Source organism: Saimiri boliviensis, chromosome 20 (assembly GCF_048565385.1).
Source record: "Saimiri boliviensis isolate mSaiBol1 chromosome 20, mSaiBol1.pri, whole genome shotgun sequence".
Lineage (NCBI taxonomy): Eukaryota > Metazoa > Chordata > Mammalia > Primates > Cebidae > Saimiri > Saimiri boliviensis.
The window spans coordinates 31,612,131-31,629,952 of NC_133468.1; the positions used below are offsets into that span (position 1 = coordinate 31,612,131).

Consider the following 17,822-nt stretch of genomic DNA (forward strand, 5'->3'; position numbering starts at 1 on the left):
CCCACCTTGGCCTCCCAAAGTGCTGGGATTACAGGCATGAGCCACCGCACCTGGCCTCAAACTGTCTATTTTTATTTAACAGACCCAAAGTCTCTACTGTGTGCCAGGCACTGTTATGAATGCTTTACATACATCACCTCATTTAATCCTTCTAACAACCGGATTATTATCCCCATTTTGCAGGGGAAACAAAGGCATGGACAGATTGAGAAACTTGCCCAAAGTCACTCAGCTGATAAATGACAGAGCTGAGATTTGAACCAAAGTATGTGAAAAGTGCTGATCCCGGGTCAAATGTCAAGTTTTCATTCATTCTGAAAATGTTCTCTATGTGCCTGATAGACACTGGGAATAAAATGGCTCACGGAACTTGATGCGATTCTCACAGAATTTAATATCTATCTCAGAAGATGGATGATTAAACAATTCATTCAATAAAGTGATCTGGAGAGCCTCACATTGCATGGCCACGTTCAGGTTGGCCAAACTTGAGCCTGGTGGTGATGTCCGAGGCACCACAGTCCCCACATCTTGGAAATGAATTGGCATTTTGTGAGAGTCTGTTCCTTGGTCCTGTTCTCAGCCTTCTATTTTTTTTTTTTTTTTTTTTTTTTTGAGACAGAGTTTGCACTGTCACTGGGGGTTAATGCAATGGCGCGATCTCGGCTCACTGCATCCTCTGCCTTCTGAGTTCACGTGATTCTCCTGCCTCAGCCTCCCGAGTAGCTGGCATTACAGGTGCACACCATCACACCCGGCTAATATTTTGAATTTTTAGAAGAGACAGGCTTTCACTATGATGGCGAGACTGGTCTCAAACTCCTGACCTGGTGATCCGCCCACCTCGGTCTCCCAAAGTGCTGTGATTACAGGCATGAGCCATCTTACCTGGCCTCAGCCTTCTTTTAATTGTTTTCTTTTCTTTCGTCTTTTTTTTTGAGGCAGGATCTCACTCTGTCATGCTGGCTGGAATGCAGTGGCTTGAGCACAGCTCACTGCAGCCTCAACCTACCAAAGTCAAGCAATCCTTTTGCCTCAGTCTCCTGAGCAGCTGGTACCACAGGCACATGTCACAACACTCAACTGATATCTTTATCTTTTTCTTGAGACATAGTGTTGCTCTGTTGCCCAGGCTGGAATGAGGTGGCGTGATCTTGGCTCACTGCAGCCACTGCCTTCCAGGTTCAAGCGATTCTCCTGTCTCAGCCTCCTGAGTAGATGGGACTACAGGCAGGCACCACCACGCCCAGCTTATTTTTTATATTTTTAGTAGAGATGGGCTTCTGCCATGTTGGCCAGCCTGGTCTCCAACTCCTGACCTCAGGTGATCCACCTACCTTGGACTTCCAAAGTGAGCCGCCACGTCTGGCCCTTTTTTTTTTTTTTTTTTTTTGCATTCTTTGCAGAGTTGTGGCTTTGCCACATTGCCCAGGCTAGTCTTGAACTCCTGGCCTCAAGCAATCCTCCTGCCTCAGCCTCAAAAGGTGCTGGGATCGCAGGCCTAAGCCACTGTACCTGGCCTTCACCCAGTCTTCTGCCAGATAAACCAAGTGCCTTGGCTTCACAGGGAGCCCCGGGCCCAGGGCGGATGGCAAGTGCCCAGAAACAAACAGTCCAGTGAAGGCTTCAACAGGAATGGAGCCAGCATTGCAGTGGGGCACAAACAACACTGTGGTCAGGGAAGCAATATTTAAACTAAGCCCCAGGAAACGGCCTGGATTTTTCTGGCAGACAAGGAAGTAAAGCTGGAGGAGGGGTGAAAGGCATCCTGAGTTGAGGGGACAAGACCTGGCCTTTTCGTCATGCAAAGAAGTTGGCTCTTCTCCTGGAGTCCACTGGGAGCTACTGCAAGATTTTGAACAGGAGGGTTATTGATCCAATTGGTGTTTTAGAAAGATGTCTCTGGCAACTGTTTAGTAGACTGATTAAAAAGGAACTAAGCTAGAGGCCAGGAAATGAGCAGGAATCAAGGTAATGGTAACTGGCACACATAAAAGGGCTGGATTTAAGCAGTATTCAACAGATAGCATTGGGCTGGACATGGTGGCTCATGCCTGTAATCCCAGCACTTTGGGAGGCTGAGGCAGGATGATCACTTGAGGCCAGTGTTGGAGACCACTCTAGGCAATGTGTTGAGACCCTATATCTTAAAAAAGTATATATATGTATTTTTAATTAGCCAGTCGTGGTGGTGCATGCCTGTAGTTCCAGCTTCTGAGGAGGCTGAGGCAGGAGGATCACTTAAGCCCAGGAGATTGAGGCTGTCAAGAAAATTAAAAAAAAAAATAAGAGATGTTGACATGATGAATACACCAGGCATAGACTGCTACTGCTACTCTCATACCACTTCTCATTGCCCTGCATTATTATTATAATCATCAATTATTTTTTATTTTTCTGAGACAGGGTCTCACTGTCACCCAGGCTGGAATGTAGTGGTGCAATCATAGCTCACTGCTGCTTCAATTCCCTGGGCTCAGAGAATCATCCCACCTCAGCCTCCTGAGTTGCTGGGACTACAGTCACCAGCCACCACATATGACTATTTATTTCTTTTTACTTTAGTAAAGACTAAGCCTTACTATGTTGCCCAGGCTGGTTTTAAATTCCTGAGCTCAAGCAATCTTTCTCCCTCGGCCTCCCAAAGTGCTGAGATCACGGGTGTGAGTCACCATCCCCAGCCTATTTTATAATTTTTTTGTTTTTTATCGAAATAAGATCTCACTATGTTGCCCAGGTTGGTCTCGAACTCCTCCTGCCTCAGCCTCTTAAACTGCCTTCTTTGTTTATTAATAATGTTTTAGGCCGGCACTTTGAGAGGCTGAGGCAGGTAGATCACAAGGTGCGGAGATCAAGACCATCTTGGCTAACATGGTGAAACCCTGTCTCTACTAAAAATATACAGAATTGGGCCAGGCGCGGTGAGTCATGCCTGTAATCCCAGCACTTTGGGAGGCCGAGGTGGGTGGATCATGAGGTCAAGAGATCGAGACTATCCTGGTCAACATTGTGAAACCCCGTCTCTACTAAAAATACAAAAAATTAGCTGGGCGTGGTGGCGCGTGCCTGTAATCCCAGCTACTCAGGAGGCTGAGGCAGGAGAATTGCTTGGACCCGGGAGGCAGAGATTGCAGTGAGCCGAGGTCACACCACTGCACTCCAGCCTGGTGATAGAGCGAGACTTCATCTCAAAATAATAATAATAATAATAATAATAATAATAATAATAATAATAATGTTTTAGCTGGGTATATGGATAGAAACTACATTTCCCTGCCTTCCTTGCATCTGACCAAATTCTTGTTTTCATTTTAATTTATTTTTTGTAAGAAATTTAAATAATAGAGATGGGGGTCTCACTATGTTGACCAGGCTGGTCTTGAACTCCTGGCCTAAAGCAATCCTTCCATCCTGGCCTCCCAAAGTACTGGGATTACAGGTGTGAGCCACTGTTTCCAGCTACATCCAGACAACTTCTGAGCAGGTTAGTGGTGTCCTTAATCAGGAAAGGACCTGTGTTTCCCACTTTACCTCCCTTCCCACACTCAGATACAATGGTGATTTCTGCCTAGGCCCCATGGAACAGAGAGATGGAAGCCACATGTTTAAGATGGCAGAGACTGGCAGTGGCTCATGCCTGTAATCCCAGCACTTTGGGAGGCCAAGGTGGGCAGATCACCTGAGGTCAGGAATTCGAGACCAGCCTGGCCAACATGGTGAAACCCTGTCTCTACTAAAAATACAAAAATTAACCAGGTGGGCCGGGCACGGTGGCTCATGCCTGTAATCCTGGCACTTTAGGAGGCCAAGGTGGGTGGATCACCTGAGGTCAGGAGTTCAAGACCAGCCTGGGCATCATGGTGAAACCCCATCTTAAAAAAAAAAAAAAAAATTGCCGAGTGCGGTGGCTCAAGCCTGTAATCCCAGCACTCTGGGAGGCCGAGGCGGGTGGATCACGAGGTCGAGAGATCGAGACCATCTCGGTCAACATGGTGAAACCCCCGTCTCTACTAAAAATACAAAAAACTAGCTGGGCGTGGTGGCGCGTGCCTGTAATCCCAGCTACTCAGGAGGCTGAGGCAGGAGAATTGCCTGAGCCCAGGAGGCGGAGGTTGCGGTGAGCCGAGATCGCGCCATTGCACTCCAGCCTGGGTAACAAGAGCGAAACTCCGTCTTATAAAAAAAAAAAAAAATTAACCAGGTGTAGTGTCACACACCTGTAGTCCCAGCTACTCAGGGGGGTGAGACAGGAAAATCACTTGAACCTGGGAGGCCGAGGTTGCAGTGAGCCGAGATTGCACCACTGCACTCCAGCCTGTGTGATGAAGTGAGACTCTGTCTCAAAAAAGAAAAAAAAAAAAAAAATAGCGGCTGGGCACAGTGGCTCACTTTGGGAGGCCAAGGCAACCGAATCACCTGAGGTTAGGAGATCCAGACCAGCCTGGCCAACGTGGTGAAACACCATCTCTACTAAAAATACAAAAATTAGCCAGGCGTGGTGGCTCGTGCCTGTAATCCCAGCTACTTGAGGCCAAAGTGGGTGGATCACCTGAGGTCCGGAGTTCAAGACCAGCCTAGCCAACGTGGTGAAACCCTGTCTCTACTAAAAATAGCAAAATTAGTTGGGCGTGGTGGCGCATGCCTGTAATCTCAGCTACTTGGGAGACTGATGCAGGAGAATAGCTTGAACACAGGAAGTGGAAGTTACAGTCAGCTGAGATCATGGTGTGCCACTTTACTACAGCCCGGGTGACAGTGAAACTCTGTTTAAAAAGAAAAAAAAACATTATTTTTAAATTTTTCTGTAGAGACAGGGTCTCTACAATTTTTTTGTAGAGATGGGATCTTGCTATGTTGCCCAAGCTGGCCTCAAACTCCTGGCCTCAAGCGATTCTCTGGCCTCAGCCTCCTGAGTAGCTGGTATCACAGGCGTGCACCACCATGCCCGGCTAACTTTTTGTATTTTTAGTAGAGACAGGGTTTCACCATGTTAGCCAGGCTGGTCTCAAACTCCTGACTGCAAGCGATCCTCTGGCCTCAGCCTCCCAAAAATGCTGGGATGACAGGCATGAGCCACCACGCCCAGCCTAAAAAACTCCAACTATCTTGATTCCGCTTCCTCTTCTCATTGCTGTGCCAGCTTTCTACATGGCCCCCCGCCAAGGCGAGATACCCAAAGTCTGGTCCACGTTGTTTTTCTCCACTGCCTTATTCTCGCTCACCCATTGCAAACGCCCGAAGCAAAGCCAGCAGTGGCTTCTTCCCAGTCCTCTTGCTTCATTTCTCTGCAGCATTCAGCACAGTTTCCCATTCCTTTTTTGGAACACTCTTTTCTTTTGGTTCCAGAAATCCACATCCTCCTGACTTTCTTCTTAGTTCACCGGCTTCTTTGGCAACTTGTTCTCCACCTAACCTCTGAATGTCAGAGTTCCTCAGAGCTTGGTCTTCAGCCATCTTGTCTTTCCCCCCACACCTCTTTATGACGTCATCGGCTAGAATGTGCCACTCACTCTTGGGGCTCTATTCCAACCTAGATTTCTCTGCTGAACTCCAGAACTATGTCTACAGCTGCCTATTAAACGTTTCTCCTGGATTTCTCAAAGAACTAAAAATAGAACTATAATTTGACCCAGCAATCCCATTATTGGATATGTACCCCACAGAAAAATAATCATCCTACCAAAAAGAAATACACGCTCATATGTTCCTTGCAGCATTATTTGCAATAGCAAAGACATGGAATCAACTTAGGCACCCATCAGCAGTGGACTGGATAAAGAAAATGCGGTACATATATGTCATGGAATACTATGTAGCCATGAAAAGAAAGAAAATCATGTTATTTGCAGCAACATGGATGCAGCTGGAGTCCATTATCTTAAATGAATTAGAGCAGAAACAGAAAACCAAATACCAGATGTTCTCACTTGTAAATGGGAGCTAAACATTAGGTACTCATCGACATAAAGATGGCAACAATAGACACTGCGGACTACTGGGGGGAAGAGGAAAGAAGAGGGGCCAAGGTTGAAAAACTATGAATACCTATTGGGCCAGGCACGGTAGTTCATGCCTATAATCCCAGCACTTTGGGAGGCTGAGGCAGGCAGATCATTTGAGGCCAAGAGTTCAAGACCAGCCTGGCCAACATGACAAAACCCCGTCTCTACTAAAAATAGAAAAATTAGCCAGGCATGGTGGCATGCACCTGTAATCCTAGGTACTCAGGAGGCTGAGGCCGGAGAATCGCTTGAACTCAAGTGGCAGGTAGTGGCGCACGACTGTAATCCCAGCTACTTGGGAGGCTGAGGGAGAATCGCTTGAACCCAGGAGGCAGAGGTTGCAGTGAGCTGAGATCATTCAACTGCACTCTAGCCTGGGCAACAGAGTGAGACCCTGTCTCAGAGAAAAAAAAAAGACAAAAACAAAAAGAAAAGCTACCTATTGGGTACTATGCTCACTACATGAGTGATGGGATTAATTGTATTCAAACCCTGGTGTCACACAATTTACCCATGTGACAAACCTGCACATGGGTACATTTTAGATGTACCCTGTGAATCTAAAATAAAAGTTGGAAAAATAAAAGGGACAAATGTGGTGGCTTACACCCATAATTCCAGCACTTTGGGAGGCTGAGGCTGGAGGATCACTTGAGGCCAGTTTGAGACCAGCCTGGGCAACATGGCAAAACACTGTCTCTACAAAAAAAAAAAAAAAAAAAAAAAAAAATACAAAAAATTAGCGAGGCATGGTGGTGTGCACCATTAGTCCCAGCTACTGGGGAGGCTGAGGTGGGAGGATCATCTGAGCCCAGGAGGTTGAGGCTGCAGTGGGCTGTGATTGCACCACTGCACTCCAGCCTCAGTGACAGAGTGAGACCCTGTCTCAAAAAAACAAAAACAAAAACACCAAAAAAATGTTCTCCATAGGCACTTCAAACCTAAAACTTCCCAATCTTAAATTCTTGATCTTCCTCCCAAAATGTGTCCTATCGCAAATGTTCTGCTTGAAGTAAATGGTACCTCCAGGTCATCGGCACTAACTGTTATTTCTCGTTTCTTGTTTATTTATTTATTTTGTTTTATTATTATTTTTTTTTAGATGGAATCTCGCTCTGTAGCCCAGGCTGGAGTGCAGTGGCAAGATTTCAGCACACTGCAACCTTCGGGTCTGGTTCAAGCAATTCCCCGCTCTCAGCCTCCCAAGTAGCTGGGATTACAGGCATGAGCCACCATGCCCAGCTAATTTTTGTATATTTTACTAGAGACAGGGTTTCAACTTGTTGGCCAGTCTGATCTTTAACTCCTGACCTGGTGATCCTCCTGCCTTGGCCTTCCAAAGTGCTGGGATCACAGGCGTGAGCCACCGCACCTGGCCTATTTAATTTATTATGATTACTTTTTGAGATGGAAACTCGCTCTGTTTCCGGGCTGGAGTGCAGTGGCACTATCTCAGATCACTTCAACCTCTGCCTCCTGGGTTCAAACGATTCTCCGGCCTCAGCCTCCTGAGTAGCTGGGACTACAGGCTCGCACCACTATGCCCAGCTAATGTTTCTATTTTTAGTAGAGACGAGCTTTCACTATTTTGGCCAGGATGGTCTGAATCTCTTGAGCTCATGATCCGCCCACCGTGGCCTCCCAAAGTGCTGGGATTACAGGCATGAGCCACTGCGCCTCACCTGGCCTGTTTTTTGTTTTTGAGACAGGGTCTGGCTCCATTACCCAGGCTGGAGTGCAATGGTACAGACTCACTGTAATCTCCGCCTCAGGTGATCTCTTCACCTTAGCCTCCCAAGTAGCTGGCACTACAGGCGCATGCCATGTTTTTTTTTTGTTGTTTTTTTTTTTTGGTAGGTTTGACAAGGTCTTGCTATGTTGCCCAGGCTGATCTCAAACTCCTGGACTTAAGTGATCCACCCACCTCAGCCTCCCAAAATGCTGGGATTACAGGTATGAGCCACCACACCTGGCCCTAATCCTTATTTCAATGTCCATCTGCTTCCTCTGTAGACTGCAAGCTCCAGGAGGAGGATGCAACTGTCATTCATGGTTACATCCTCATTGCCTAGGGCAGTGCCATCATCCGGCTTCGTAAATATCAATGAGTTAAAACAGGAAAGCTTATTAGCACAGAAACCAAAGCAGAGGAAGCAGCACAGATGCTCTTTCGAGACTGACAAAATTGGGCTGTAATGGTCTAAGTGATTTTAGGGAAGTCACCGTGGCCATCTACAGATTGAGGAAATTGACATAATTATCGCTGAGGTCCCTCCCAAATTCTAATGTCTAGTTGACATCTATTATCTATTGCTTATATGTCACTGAATTGGTAGGTACTCATAAATAGAATTTGTGCCGGGCGCGGTGGCTCAAGCCTGTAATCCCAGCACTTTGGGAGGCCAAGGCGGGTGGATCACGAGGTCGAGAGATCGAGACCATCCTGGTCAACATGGTGAAACCCCGTCTCTACTAAAAGTGCAAAAAATTAGCTGGGCATGGTGGCGCGTGCCTGTAATCCCAGCTACTCAGGAGGCTGAGGCAGGAGAATTGCCTGAGCCCAGGAGGCGGAGGTTGCGGTGAGCCGAGATCGCGCCATTGCAATCCAGCCTGGGTAACAAGAGTGAAACTCCGTCTCAAAAAAAAAAAAAAAAAAAAAAAAAGAATTTGTGCCTAACTACAAATGTGATTGTTTATATTTTCTTTTTAAAAAAAAACTGTGCTTTTAGCTTTGCGTAGTGGTAATATTGTAGCCATTGAGGTTTATCCAAGGCGCGATTATTGCTAATTGAAAACTTTTCCCAATACCCCGCTGTGACAACTTGCAATACAGTCGGCACTGGCAATTTTTGAAAGTCTCTTCGGAGACTGATTGATTAAAAAAAAAAATTGTGCTTTCGTTTCTCATATTGAGAGCTCTGTCATGCCACTGTTGAATTTTTCCCAGGATTTTCCCCCAGCCCACCTTCAAACTCTGCTTCCTTGGACTGATTTGGCAATAGCTTTCTAAGTGATGTGGACATAATTGCCTACAATAATGAAAACCTACAGGATTCCTTTTTCATTTTCCTTTTGGCATGTTTAGCATTTCCCCTCCCCACCAGGCAGCTCACTCTGAGTGTGTGTACACATTACAAAGACAACAACCATGTTAATAACATACTCAATCTGAAAAAAAAAATTGCCTTTGAAAAACAATTTGTAATGCCTTTCACAGAGACTAAATGAAGAGTCTGTTTCCATACTTGAAAAAAATTTCATCTTTTTAGATTCAGATTCATGTGCACATGGGTATATCTCGTGATGCTGAAGTCTGGGATACAATTGATGCCGACACCCAGATAGTGGGTACAGTACTCCATAGGTAGTGTTTCAACCCTTTCGCCCTACCTTCCCCCTGTGCCTATTGTTCCTATCTTTTTGTTTATGAGTACCCAACGTTTAGCTCCTACTTATAAGTTAGAACATGCAGCATTTGGTTTTCTGTTCCCGCATTAATCCACTTAGGATAAAAGCCTCTAGGCGCTTCCATTTTGCTGCAAAGGATATGATTTCTCTCTCTTCTCTTCTTTTCTTACCTCCCTCCCTCCCTTCTTCTTTCTTTCTCCTTCCTTCCTTCTTTCTCCCTCCCCTCCCTTTTCCTTCCTTCTCTCTCTTCTTTCTTTCCTTTTTCTCTTTCTTTCTTCTCTATTTCTCTCTCTTTCTCTCTCTCTTTTTAATTTGAAATGGAGTCTTGCTTTGTCGCCCAGGGTGGAGTGCAGTGAGTGGTGCGATCTCAGCTCACTGCAACCTCTGCCTCCCGGATTCAAATGATTCTCCTGCCTCAGCCTGCATGCACCACCACGCCCAACTAATGTTTGTACTTTTAGTAGAGACAGGATTTCACCATGTCAGCCAGGCTGGTCTCAAACTCCTGACCACAAGTGATCCACCTGCCCCAGCCTCCCACAGTGCTGGGATTACAGGCATGAGCCCTGTTTCGTTCTTTCTTATGGCTGCATGTTTTAATACTTTTAATTTACAACAACTCAGTGAAGGCTATTTGTTGACTTGAACATTCCAACAAATTTCCACAATCAATGGGGTTCTCAGTAAGAATTCGAGACTTGGCTGGGCACCGTGGCTCACCCCTGTAACCCCAGCACTTTGGGAGGCCAAGCTGGGCGGATCACGAGTCAGGAGATCAAGACCATGGTGACCAACTTGGTGAAACGCAGTCTCTATCAAAATATAAAAAATTAGCCGGATGTGGTGGCGCAGGCCTGTAGTCTCAGCTGCTCGGGAGGCTGAGACAGGGGAATCGCTTGAACCCGGGAGGTGGAGGTTGCAGTGAGCTGAGATCGAGCCACTGCACTCCAGCCTGGTGAGAGAACAACACTCTGTCTCAAAAAACAAACAAACAAACAAAACCCACCAAAAAACCAAAAACCAAGCAAAAAAAACTAAGAATCTGAAACTGCAGGGTAGAAGGCTGTCAACACCCCCATTTAACAGATGTGGAAACTGAGGCCTATACCTACATTCTTGTCCCTTTCCCTTTACAGGAAAGGTCCCTGAAGGAGGGGGGTTCATCTAGAGGCTCCTACAGATATACTGGAATGCACAGTAAAGTTTTGGCTGCCTGGGTTCATATCTAAACTCTGCAGTCTCAGGTCTCTTTCCACTACTAGAAAATGGGGAGAAGGCTGGGTGCGGTGACTCACACCCGTAATCCTAGCACTTTGGGAAGCTGAGGCGGACGGATCACCTGAGGTCAGGAGTTCGAGACCAGCCTGGCTGACATGGCAAACCCCATCTTTACTAAAAATACACACACACACACACACACACACACACACACACACACACAAAAGGCCAGGCATGGTGGTGGGCGCCTGTAATCCCAGCTACTCTGGAGTCTGAGGCAGGAGAATCGCTTGAACCCAGGAGGTGGAGGTTGCAGTGAGCCGAGATCGTGGCCCTGCACTCCAGCCTGGGCGACAGAGTGAGACCCTGTCTCTCTCCACCACCAAAAAAAAGAAAATGGGGAGAATGGCTGAGTGCGGTGGCTCACGTTTATAATCCCAGCACTTTGGGAGGCCAATGCGGGCGGACCGTGAGGTCAGGAGTTTGAGACCAATCTGGCCAACACAGTGAAACCCTGTCTCTACGAAAAATACAAAAATTAGCTGGGCATGGTGGTGGGCGCCTGTAATCCCAGCTACTGGGGAGGCTGAGGCAGGAGAATCGGGAGAACCTGTGAGGTGGAGGTTACAGTGAGTCGAGATTGCGCCACTGCACTCCAGCCTGGGCGACAGAGCAAGACCCTGTCTCAAAAAAAAAAGAAAGAAAATGGGGAGAATGTTAGCACTTAACTTCCCAGTACTGTGAGACTTAACATATGTCAGTCTAGACAGCATAGCAAGACCCCATCTCTACTAAAAATCTGAAACTTAGCTGGGCATGGTGGCTGTAGCAAGCCTGTAGTCCCAGCTACTAGGGAGCCTGAGGTAGAAAGATTGCTTGAGCCCAGGAGGTTGAGGTGGCAGTGAGTTACAATCATATCACTGCACTCGAATTTAAAAATAAGTGTGGCTGGCCGCGGTGGCTCACGCCTGTAATCCTAGCACTTTGGGAGGCCGAGGTGGGTGGATCACCTGAGGTCAGGAGTTCAAGACCAGCCTGACCATCATGGAGAAACTCCATCTTTATAAAAAAAAAAATTTAAAAATAAGTGTGGAACTCAAAAAATATGAGTTGTTATTACAGTGGCAAGCCCTGAAAGGGGGACAACGGAAGCCTAGTGGGCGAGGCTGAGGAACTGCCTGGACATGACCCTTCTCATGGCATTGCCAAGGGCGCCCGCATCAGACCCTAACCACTCCCGCTCCAAGACTTTCTCGGAATCGCGCCCCTTCTTCCAGACGCCTCGGGCAGGCCCAGTCCAGGTCACTTTAGCTCCGCCCCCCAGTAGGGGCGTGGCCTCATCAGGGCCGGGGCGTGGCCCAACCGGGAACTGGGGCGTCGAACTCTCCTTCCCAGTCTGGAGCCACCCAATCCGGACGTGGCGGGAGGTCGATCACGTGACCAGCGAGCGCCTCGGCCTCCCAATGTGCCAGTACCATCTCCGCCAGTCCCAGAGGGGGAATATATTACTCCTTCCGGGAGGCAAACTTATATTTGAGTCCTGTTTGCATCCACATGCCGTGTGGTGAGATCCTGCGGGATACTGGGCCCGTCTTTGGCCCCTCGGTGGAGTTTTGTCCCCTTGCTTGCCCCCCGCGTGAGGCAGTTGGTCTCGCCCAGCTGGGTCTTGGGCGCGGCGGCACCAGCCGCGTCACTGGCGGGCGGGATCCCTCCGCTCTGGGGAGGCAGCGCTGGCGGCGGGGCTGGGGCCACTGAGGAAATCCATCCGCGCCGCCGCCGCCGCCTCCGCCGCGGAGGAAGACAGCGCCGCCCGCGCGCCGCCAGCGACCCCCGCCGCAGAGTCCCACCGCCACAGGTACCTCCGCTGGCAAAAGGAGTCCTCGCGCCCCCCCACCCCCAATTTCCCCTTGGGGAACCTCTCTTCCTTCTGTCTCCCCGGGCTGGCCTCCTGGGAGCGGACGTAACTCCCCAGACCTCCCCTCCCTTCCTCTCTGGCCCCGACGCTCCCAAACCCGGAAGGGAACTGCGGGGACCCTCGCCCCACGCCGTGCGTGCGGCACCATCAGCGAAGTTTTTGCCTGATTTCGGACCCCAGCCCAGCCCCGCCTGCCTCTTGCTCCCATGGAAGTTGGGGGTCTAAATTCCGGGCTTCCTCTAGGCCCCGCCCCGCCCCCTTTCCCCACCGCCACCCTCCCGCCTGCCCCCTGGGAGCACCCCTCGGGTCCTCCACTGTCGCACCCTTGCCGGCGCTCGCCTTGCAAAACTCCAAAATCAGGGAGAAGCAGGCAAGGCCGTGAGGCCACCCTTCCCTTCGTCTCCACCCTATCCCCTCATTTGGGTTCTGTCCGTGGTTTCTGGCCCCACTCCCCGAGACCGGAGCCCTCGGTACCCTATTCCCTTTACAAATCCTCACCCCAAGCCCAGCTCCCAGGCGCCCGCCCCCCGCCCAGCTTTCTTTTGGGCAAAATGAAGGTCGTGGGGGCTGGAGGGCCAGGCCCACAGCGCTTCGCAGCGCCGCACCAGCCCGCGCTGCACCAGCTGCCAGATCCGGGGACCCTCCCGTCACCTCTCCTGTGCCCCGCCAGACCTGCGGAGGCGGCGGCACCCCCATTTCTCTATGGAGCCTTGGCTGCTATATCCCCAGAATCTAGGGGCTGCCGAGGGCACTGGGGGGTGATGGGGACCGAGGGCTGAGAGCGTCTCCCCCGCCCCCAGTGGCTTCCTCCTCCTGCCCTGCTTCCTTCTGCCCCGGGCCTCCGGCGGTGCCTCCAGACCTGGGCTGCTGGTAGCTGGACCAGGCTTTGTGCGGGCCTGGGGGATGGGTGGAGTAAGGAGTTCTACCCGCGCCCCCCACTCCCGGATTTTGTGGAGCACCCCCTGGCACTGGCGTAGAAAGCTGAGGAGGGGAAATGTCAGTGGGAAAGAGGAACCTGGGGGAAGTGGGAGCTGGGTGGGGGACGCCTGGGCCGGCCCAGTGCAGTGTGCGTGGCCGTATCACACAGGTGTCCCGCGGGGATGGGGGGGTAACAGGACTCTGGCGCCTGGAGCGGAGCAAGCCAGGTCCCTGGGGCCCCGGCGCCGAGCCCGCGGGCTGGGCCCTTCGGGTGTCCAGGGCGCTGGGGCCCGGCCGCCTGGGGCCGCCTGCCCGCGCCTGGGAGAGAGCAGCTCCGCGCCTCGGGGCCGGGGACCTCGCTGCGGAGCCGTAATTACTCGAGAGCGGCCCCCACGGGCTTTCTGTGGGCGCGGCGGAGCGGGCGGCCTCGGCGCTGGAGGGAACAACCGCTCCGGGCTGCCTTCCCCGCCGCTGTCGCCCCCACCCGCGGCGGACGGCTAATGGGGCGCAGCCGGACCGGGGATTATCCGGGGTGAGCCGTCCAGAACCTATTAGCGCCCAATCGGCTTTTCCCAAATCCTGTAAACAGCCACCCGGGCCGGTTCTGGGGAGGGGCGGGAGGCTGGGTCGGGCGGGGGCGATGGGGCCGGGGGTGGGGTCACCCACCCTACAGGTCTCTGCCGTGGATGCGGTTGCCTTAGTAACGGGGCTAGGGTGGGGGCATTTCACCAATGAGGTGCTCTCGGTCCGGGTGACGGTTGCCTAGGCAACCCCACGAACAGCCCAGCTTTCCCCTCTGGTCTTCCCCCCCCCACCCGCCACTGTCGAAGCTGGGGGTGTGTGTGGAGGGTGTGCGGCGTGTGGGGGTGAATTTCAAGAGGCACCGCCCCTTTTAAAATTAGGTGCTTGGAGGGCGGTGCCTGTGCGGGCTGGGGCAGACGCCAGGTCTGTTTTCGAAGGGATACCCCCCCCCCCCAGTTCCTGCCGCGGGTGTCCCGCCAGGGCTGTGTCCGAGGGAGGGGTTTCCCCTGCGCTTCCTCTTGCACTTCCCGCTCCGTTTCCGGGGGGCGGGAGGAAGATTGGGGAAGTCGGCTCTTACTCTTCGACGTCTCCGGTGCCGGAGACCCTGGTTGTGCCCCTGGACCCGGCCGCGCCGCCCCTTCCCCCTCCCCGTGCTTACCCCTTCCGGGCCGCGCTGCAACCCCGCCTTTCCCCCCACTTCCCCGGCGGCCTCGGGCCTGACGTCAGCCCTGCATCCCCCAGGCCTCGGGCCAGCGGCCAGGAGCTGCCTCCCCCAGCCCCCGTCCCGCGGCCCCCAGCCGCCCCCAACCCCGCCCCACGGGCCCGGCGCCATGAGTGAGCTGGAGCAATTGAGACAGGAGGCCGAGCAGCTCCGGAACCAGATCCGGGTGAGGGCCTGGCGCAGGGGTGGGTGGTTTATGTGTATCCCACCGGGTGCCCTGGGCTGGGCTGGGTTTGGGTTTTTCTGGGGGTTGGTGGGGGGCAGGGGGAGGGAGGCTTTAATGGCTCAGCACCTGACCCTGCCCACTCCTGTCTTCTGTTCTCTTCCCTTCTTCCCTTTCCAACCTGCCTTCTCTCGCGTCTCTCTGGCTCTGCCACCTTCTACAGGATGCCCGAAAAGCATGTGGGGACTCAACACTGACCCAGGTGAGGGCACTCAGTTGGGGGGGGTGACTGGGGGTTGTAGGGGTGAGGATTGGAGGGCGCTGCTCTCTGCAGTCCTGCTGCCTGGGCCTCCCCGAGCCCATTTTGTCTCCACCTCCAGATCACAGCTGGGCTGGACCCAGTGGGGAGAATCCAGATGAGGACCCGGAGGACCCTCCGTGGGCATCTGGCAAAGATCTATGCCATGCACTGGGGGACCGACTCAAGGTGTGTGTGTGTAGGGGGGCGGTGGGATACGGGCTGGTGCTGTGAGCTGGCTTTGGTAGCAGGCTGTGGGGGCAGCCTCAGATCTGGTGGGGTGAGCAGGCTGCCAGAATAGCCAGAATGTGTCTGGAAAGATGGTGACTCCCAGACATGCCTGCCAGACCTGGATAGGCAGGATCATTTCAGAACTTGTGGGGTGCAGCCAGAGATTGTCTCTCAGGTGACTCACACCCGTAATCCCAGCAGTTTGGGAGGCCAGGGCAGGATTGCTTGAACCCAGGAGTTTGAGATCAGCCTTGTAGTCCCAGCTATGTTGCGGAGGCTGAGGTGGGGGGATTGTTTGAATTTAGGAGTTCCAGGTTGCAGTGAGCTCTGATGGCACCACTGTACTCTAGCCTGGGCAACAGAGAAAGACCCTACCTCCTCCCACCCAATGGGAGGGAGGTGTGTCTTGCTTTCAAGCCACAACCCTCTGCTTTCCCCGAACTGTTTCCCACCAGGCTGCTGGTCAGCGCCTCCCAGGATGGGAAGCTCATCATCTGGGACAGCTACACCACCAACAAAGTAGGGTGGCACGGGCTGCTGGGCGGGGTGGGGGCGCAGGGCCCTGGCTGGCTCTGACTTGGGCGCTGCTCCTGCTCCGCAGGTCCACGCCATCCCGCTACGCTCCTCCTGGGTCATGACCTGTGCCTACGCGCCCTCAGGGAACTTTGTGGCCTGTGGGGGTTTGGACAACATCTGCTCCATCTACAGCCTCAAGACCCGAGAGGGCAATGTCAGGGTCAGCCGGGAGCTGCCTGGCCACACTGGTGAGGGGCCTGACCTGGCTCGGGCCCTTTTTGGGGTCGGTGGGGGGTACACTGCCTTCCGTGTGGAGACCTGGCTGACTAGCTCCTTCCCCAGGGTACCTGTCGTGCTGCCGCTTCCTGGATGACAACCAAATCATCACCAGCTCTGGGGATACCACCTGGTGAGGCTCTGCCAGGGCTGGGCAGTCTGGGGGAACCCACACTTCCTGCCTCGGGGGCCACTGTCCCAGTGCTCAGCACACAGCTTGCACCGTAGCCTCCCTCTCCTGGTGGGCAATAAGGGGGTCAGGGAGGGATGCATCCCCCGCACCTAAGGCTCTGACAAGAGCCTCCTTGGATCCTTCCACAGGACTGGGCTCATGTGGTGGGGCGGGGAGAGCAGGGACTCTGTCCTTTGCTCTGTCTCTTATCTTTTCCTTCTTCCTATCACCTCTCCAGTGCCCTGTGGGACATTGAGACAGGCCAGCAGACAGTGGGTTTTGCTGGACACAGTGGGGATGTGATGTCCCTGTCCCTGGCCCCTGACGGCCGCACGTTTGTGTCAGGCGCCTGTGACGCCTCTATCAAGCTGTGGGACGTTCGGGATTCCATGTGCCGACAGACTTTCATCGGCCACGAATCTGACATCAACGCGGTGGCTGTGAGTTCCAGGGCGCGCTGGGCCAGGCCTTCCCCAGCAGGCTCCCAGCCCTGCTCCTTGCCCTCACCCCACCCTGGTCCTGTGTCCTGCAGTTCTTCCCCAACGGCTACGCCTTTACCACTGGCTCTGATGACGCCACGTGCCGCCTCTTCGACCTGCGGGCCGATCAGGAGCTCCTCATGTACTCCCACGACAACATCATCTGTGGCATCACCTCTGTTGCCTTCTCTCGCAGCGGCCGGCTGCTGCTCGCTGGCTACGATGACTTCAACTGCAACATCTGGGATGCCATGAAGGGCGACCGTGCAGGTGAGAGCTGGGGTCCCAGACTGATAGGCAGGGACCTGGAGCCTGTGCCAAATTGGTTCTGACATCTCCTTCCTCCCTCACAGGGGTCCTAGCTGGCCACGACAACCGTGTGAGCTGCCTCGGGGTCACCGATGACGGCATGGCTGTGGCCACGGGCTCCTGGGACTCCTTCCTCAAGATCTGGAACTAGTGGCCCCACCCCTGCTGGGCCCAGGCCAGGAGGGACCCTGCCCACGCCCACACTACACTCCGGGGCTGTGGGGCTGGGGGCACTCCCAGCCCCCTTCCCTGGGCCACGGGGCCTTGGGTCCCTGCCCTCCCACCCAAGTTTGGTTCCTCCCGGGGCCCCCACTATGGAGATAAGGGGATGGAATGGGAGAAGAGGAGGGGCAGGAGGCCCTCATCCTTCTGCTGCCCTGGGGTTAGGGCCTCACCCCTCTGGAGGGCCAGAGGCAGGAGGTAAAAACCCCAGGGGCTGGCTTTTTTAAAACTGGTTTTATTTTAATTTTTATTATATTTTCAGTTTTTCCATAAAGGAGCCAATTCCAACTCTGTACCTGGTCTCTGCCCTTGCCGTGTCCTCCTTGCTTCTGGTCTTTGCTGGTTGAGGGCTGCCAGGGGTGGGTAAACCAAGCAGCTTCGGGGAGGGGTTGGTCTGAGTCTCTCTCAGAGCAAAGCTAAATCCCCAGGCCAGAGACTCCCAGAGATAAGCA

General features: G+C 52.8%; 1 protein-coding gene and 1 non-coding gene across 2 annotated transcripts; both read left to right on the forward strand.

Annotated features, from left to right (window-relative positions):
- Positions 1-8,729: 8,729 nt before the first annotated feature.
- On the forward strand, positions 8,730-8,870 carry LOC120360462 (U4 spliceosomal RNA). Its single transcript, XR_005576953.1, has one exon. It is a non-coding gene; the product is annotated as a U4 spliceosomal RNA (small nuclear RNA).
- A 3,449-nt stretch (positions 8,871-12,319) lies between these two features.
- Positions 12,320-17,665, forward strand: GNB2 (G protein subunit beta 2). Its single transcript, XM_003934174.4, has 10 exons — positions 12,320-12,483; positions 14,725-14,870; positions 15,091-15,129; positions 15,248-15,354; positions 15,852-15,915; positions 15,998-16,160; positions 16,255-16,321; positions 16,599-16,800; positions 16,893-17,109; positions 17,193-17,665. Exons 2-10 carry the CDS (start codon positions 14,814-14,816, stop codon positions 17,297-17,299), a joined length of 1,023 nt encoding a protein of 340 aa, XP_003934223.1. The 5' UTR covers positions 12,320-12,483; positions 14,725-14,813; the 3' UTR covers positions 17,300-17,665.
- Positions 17,666-17,822: the final 157 nt, after the last annotated feature.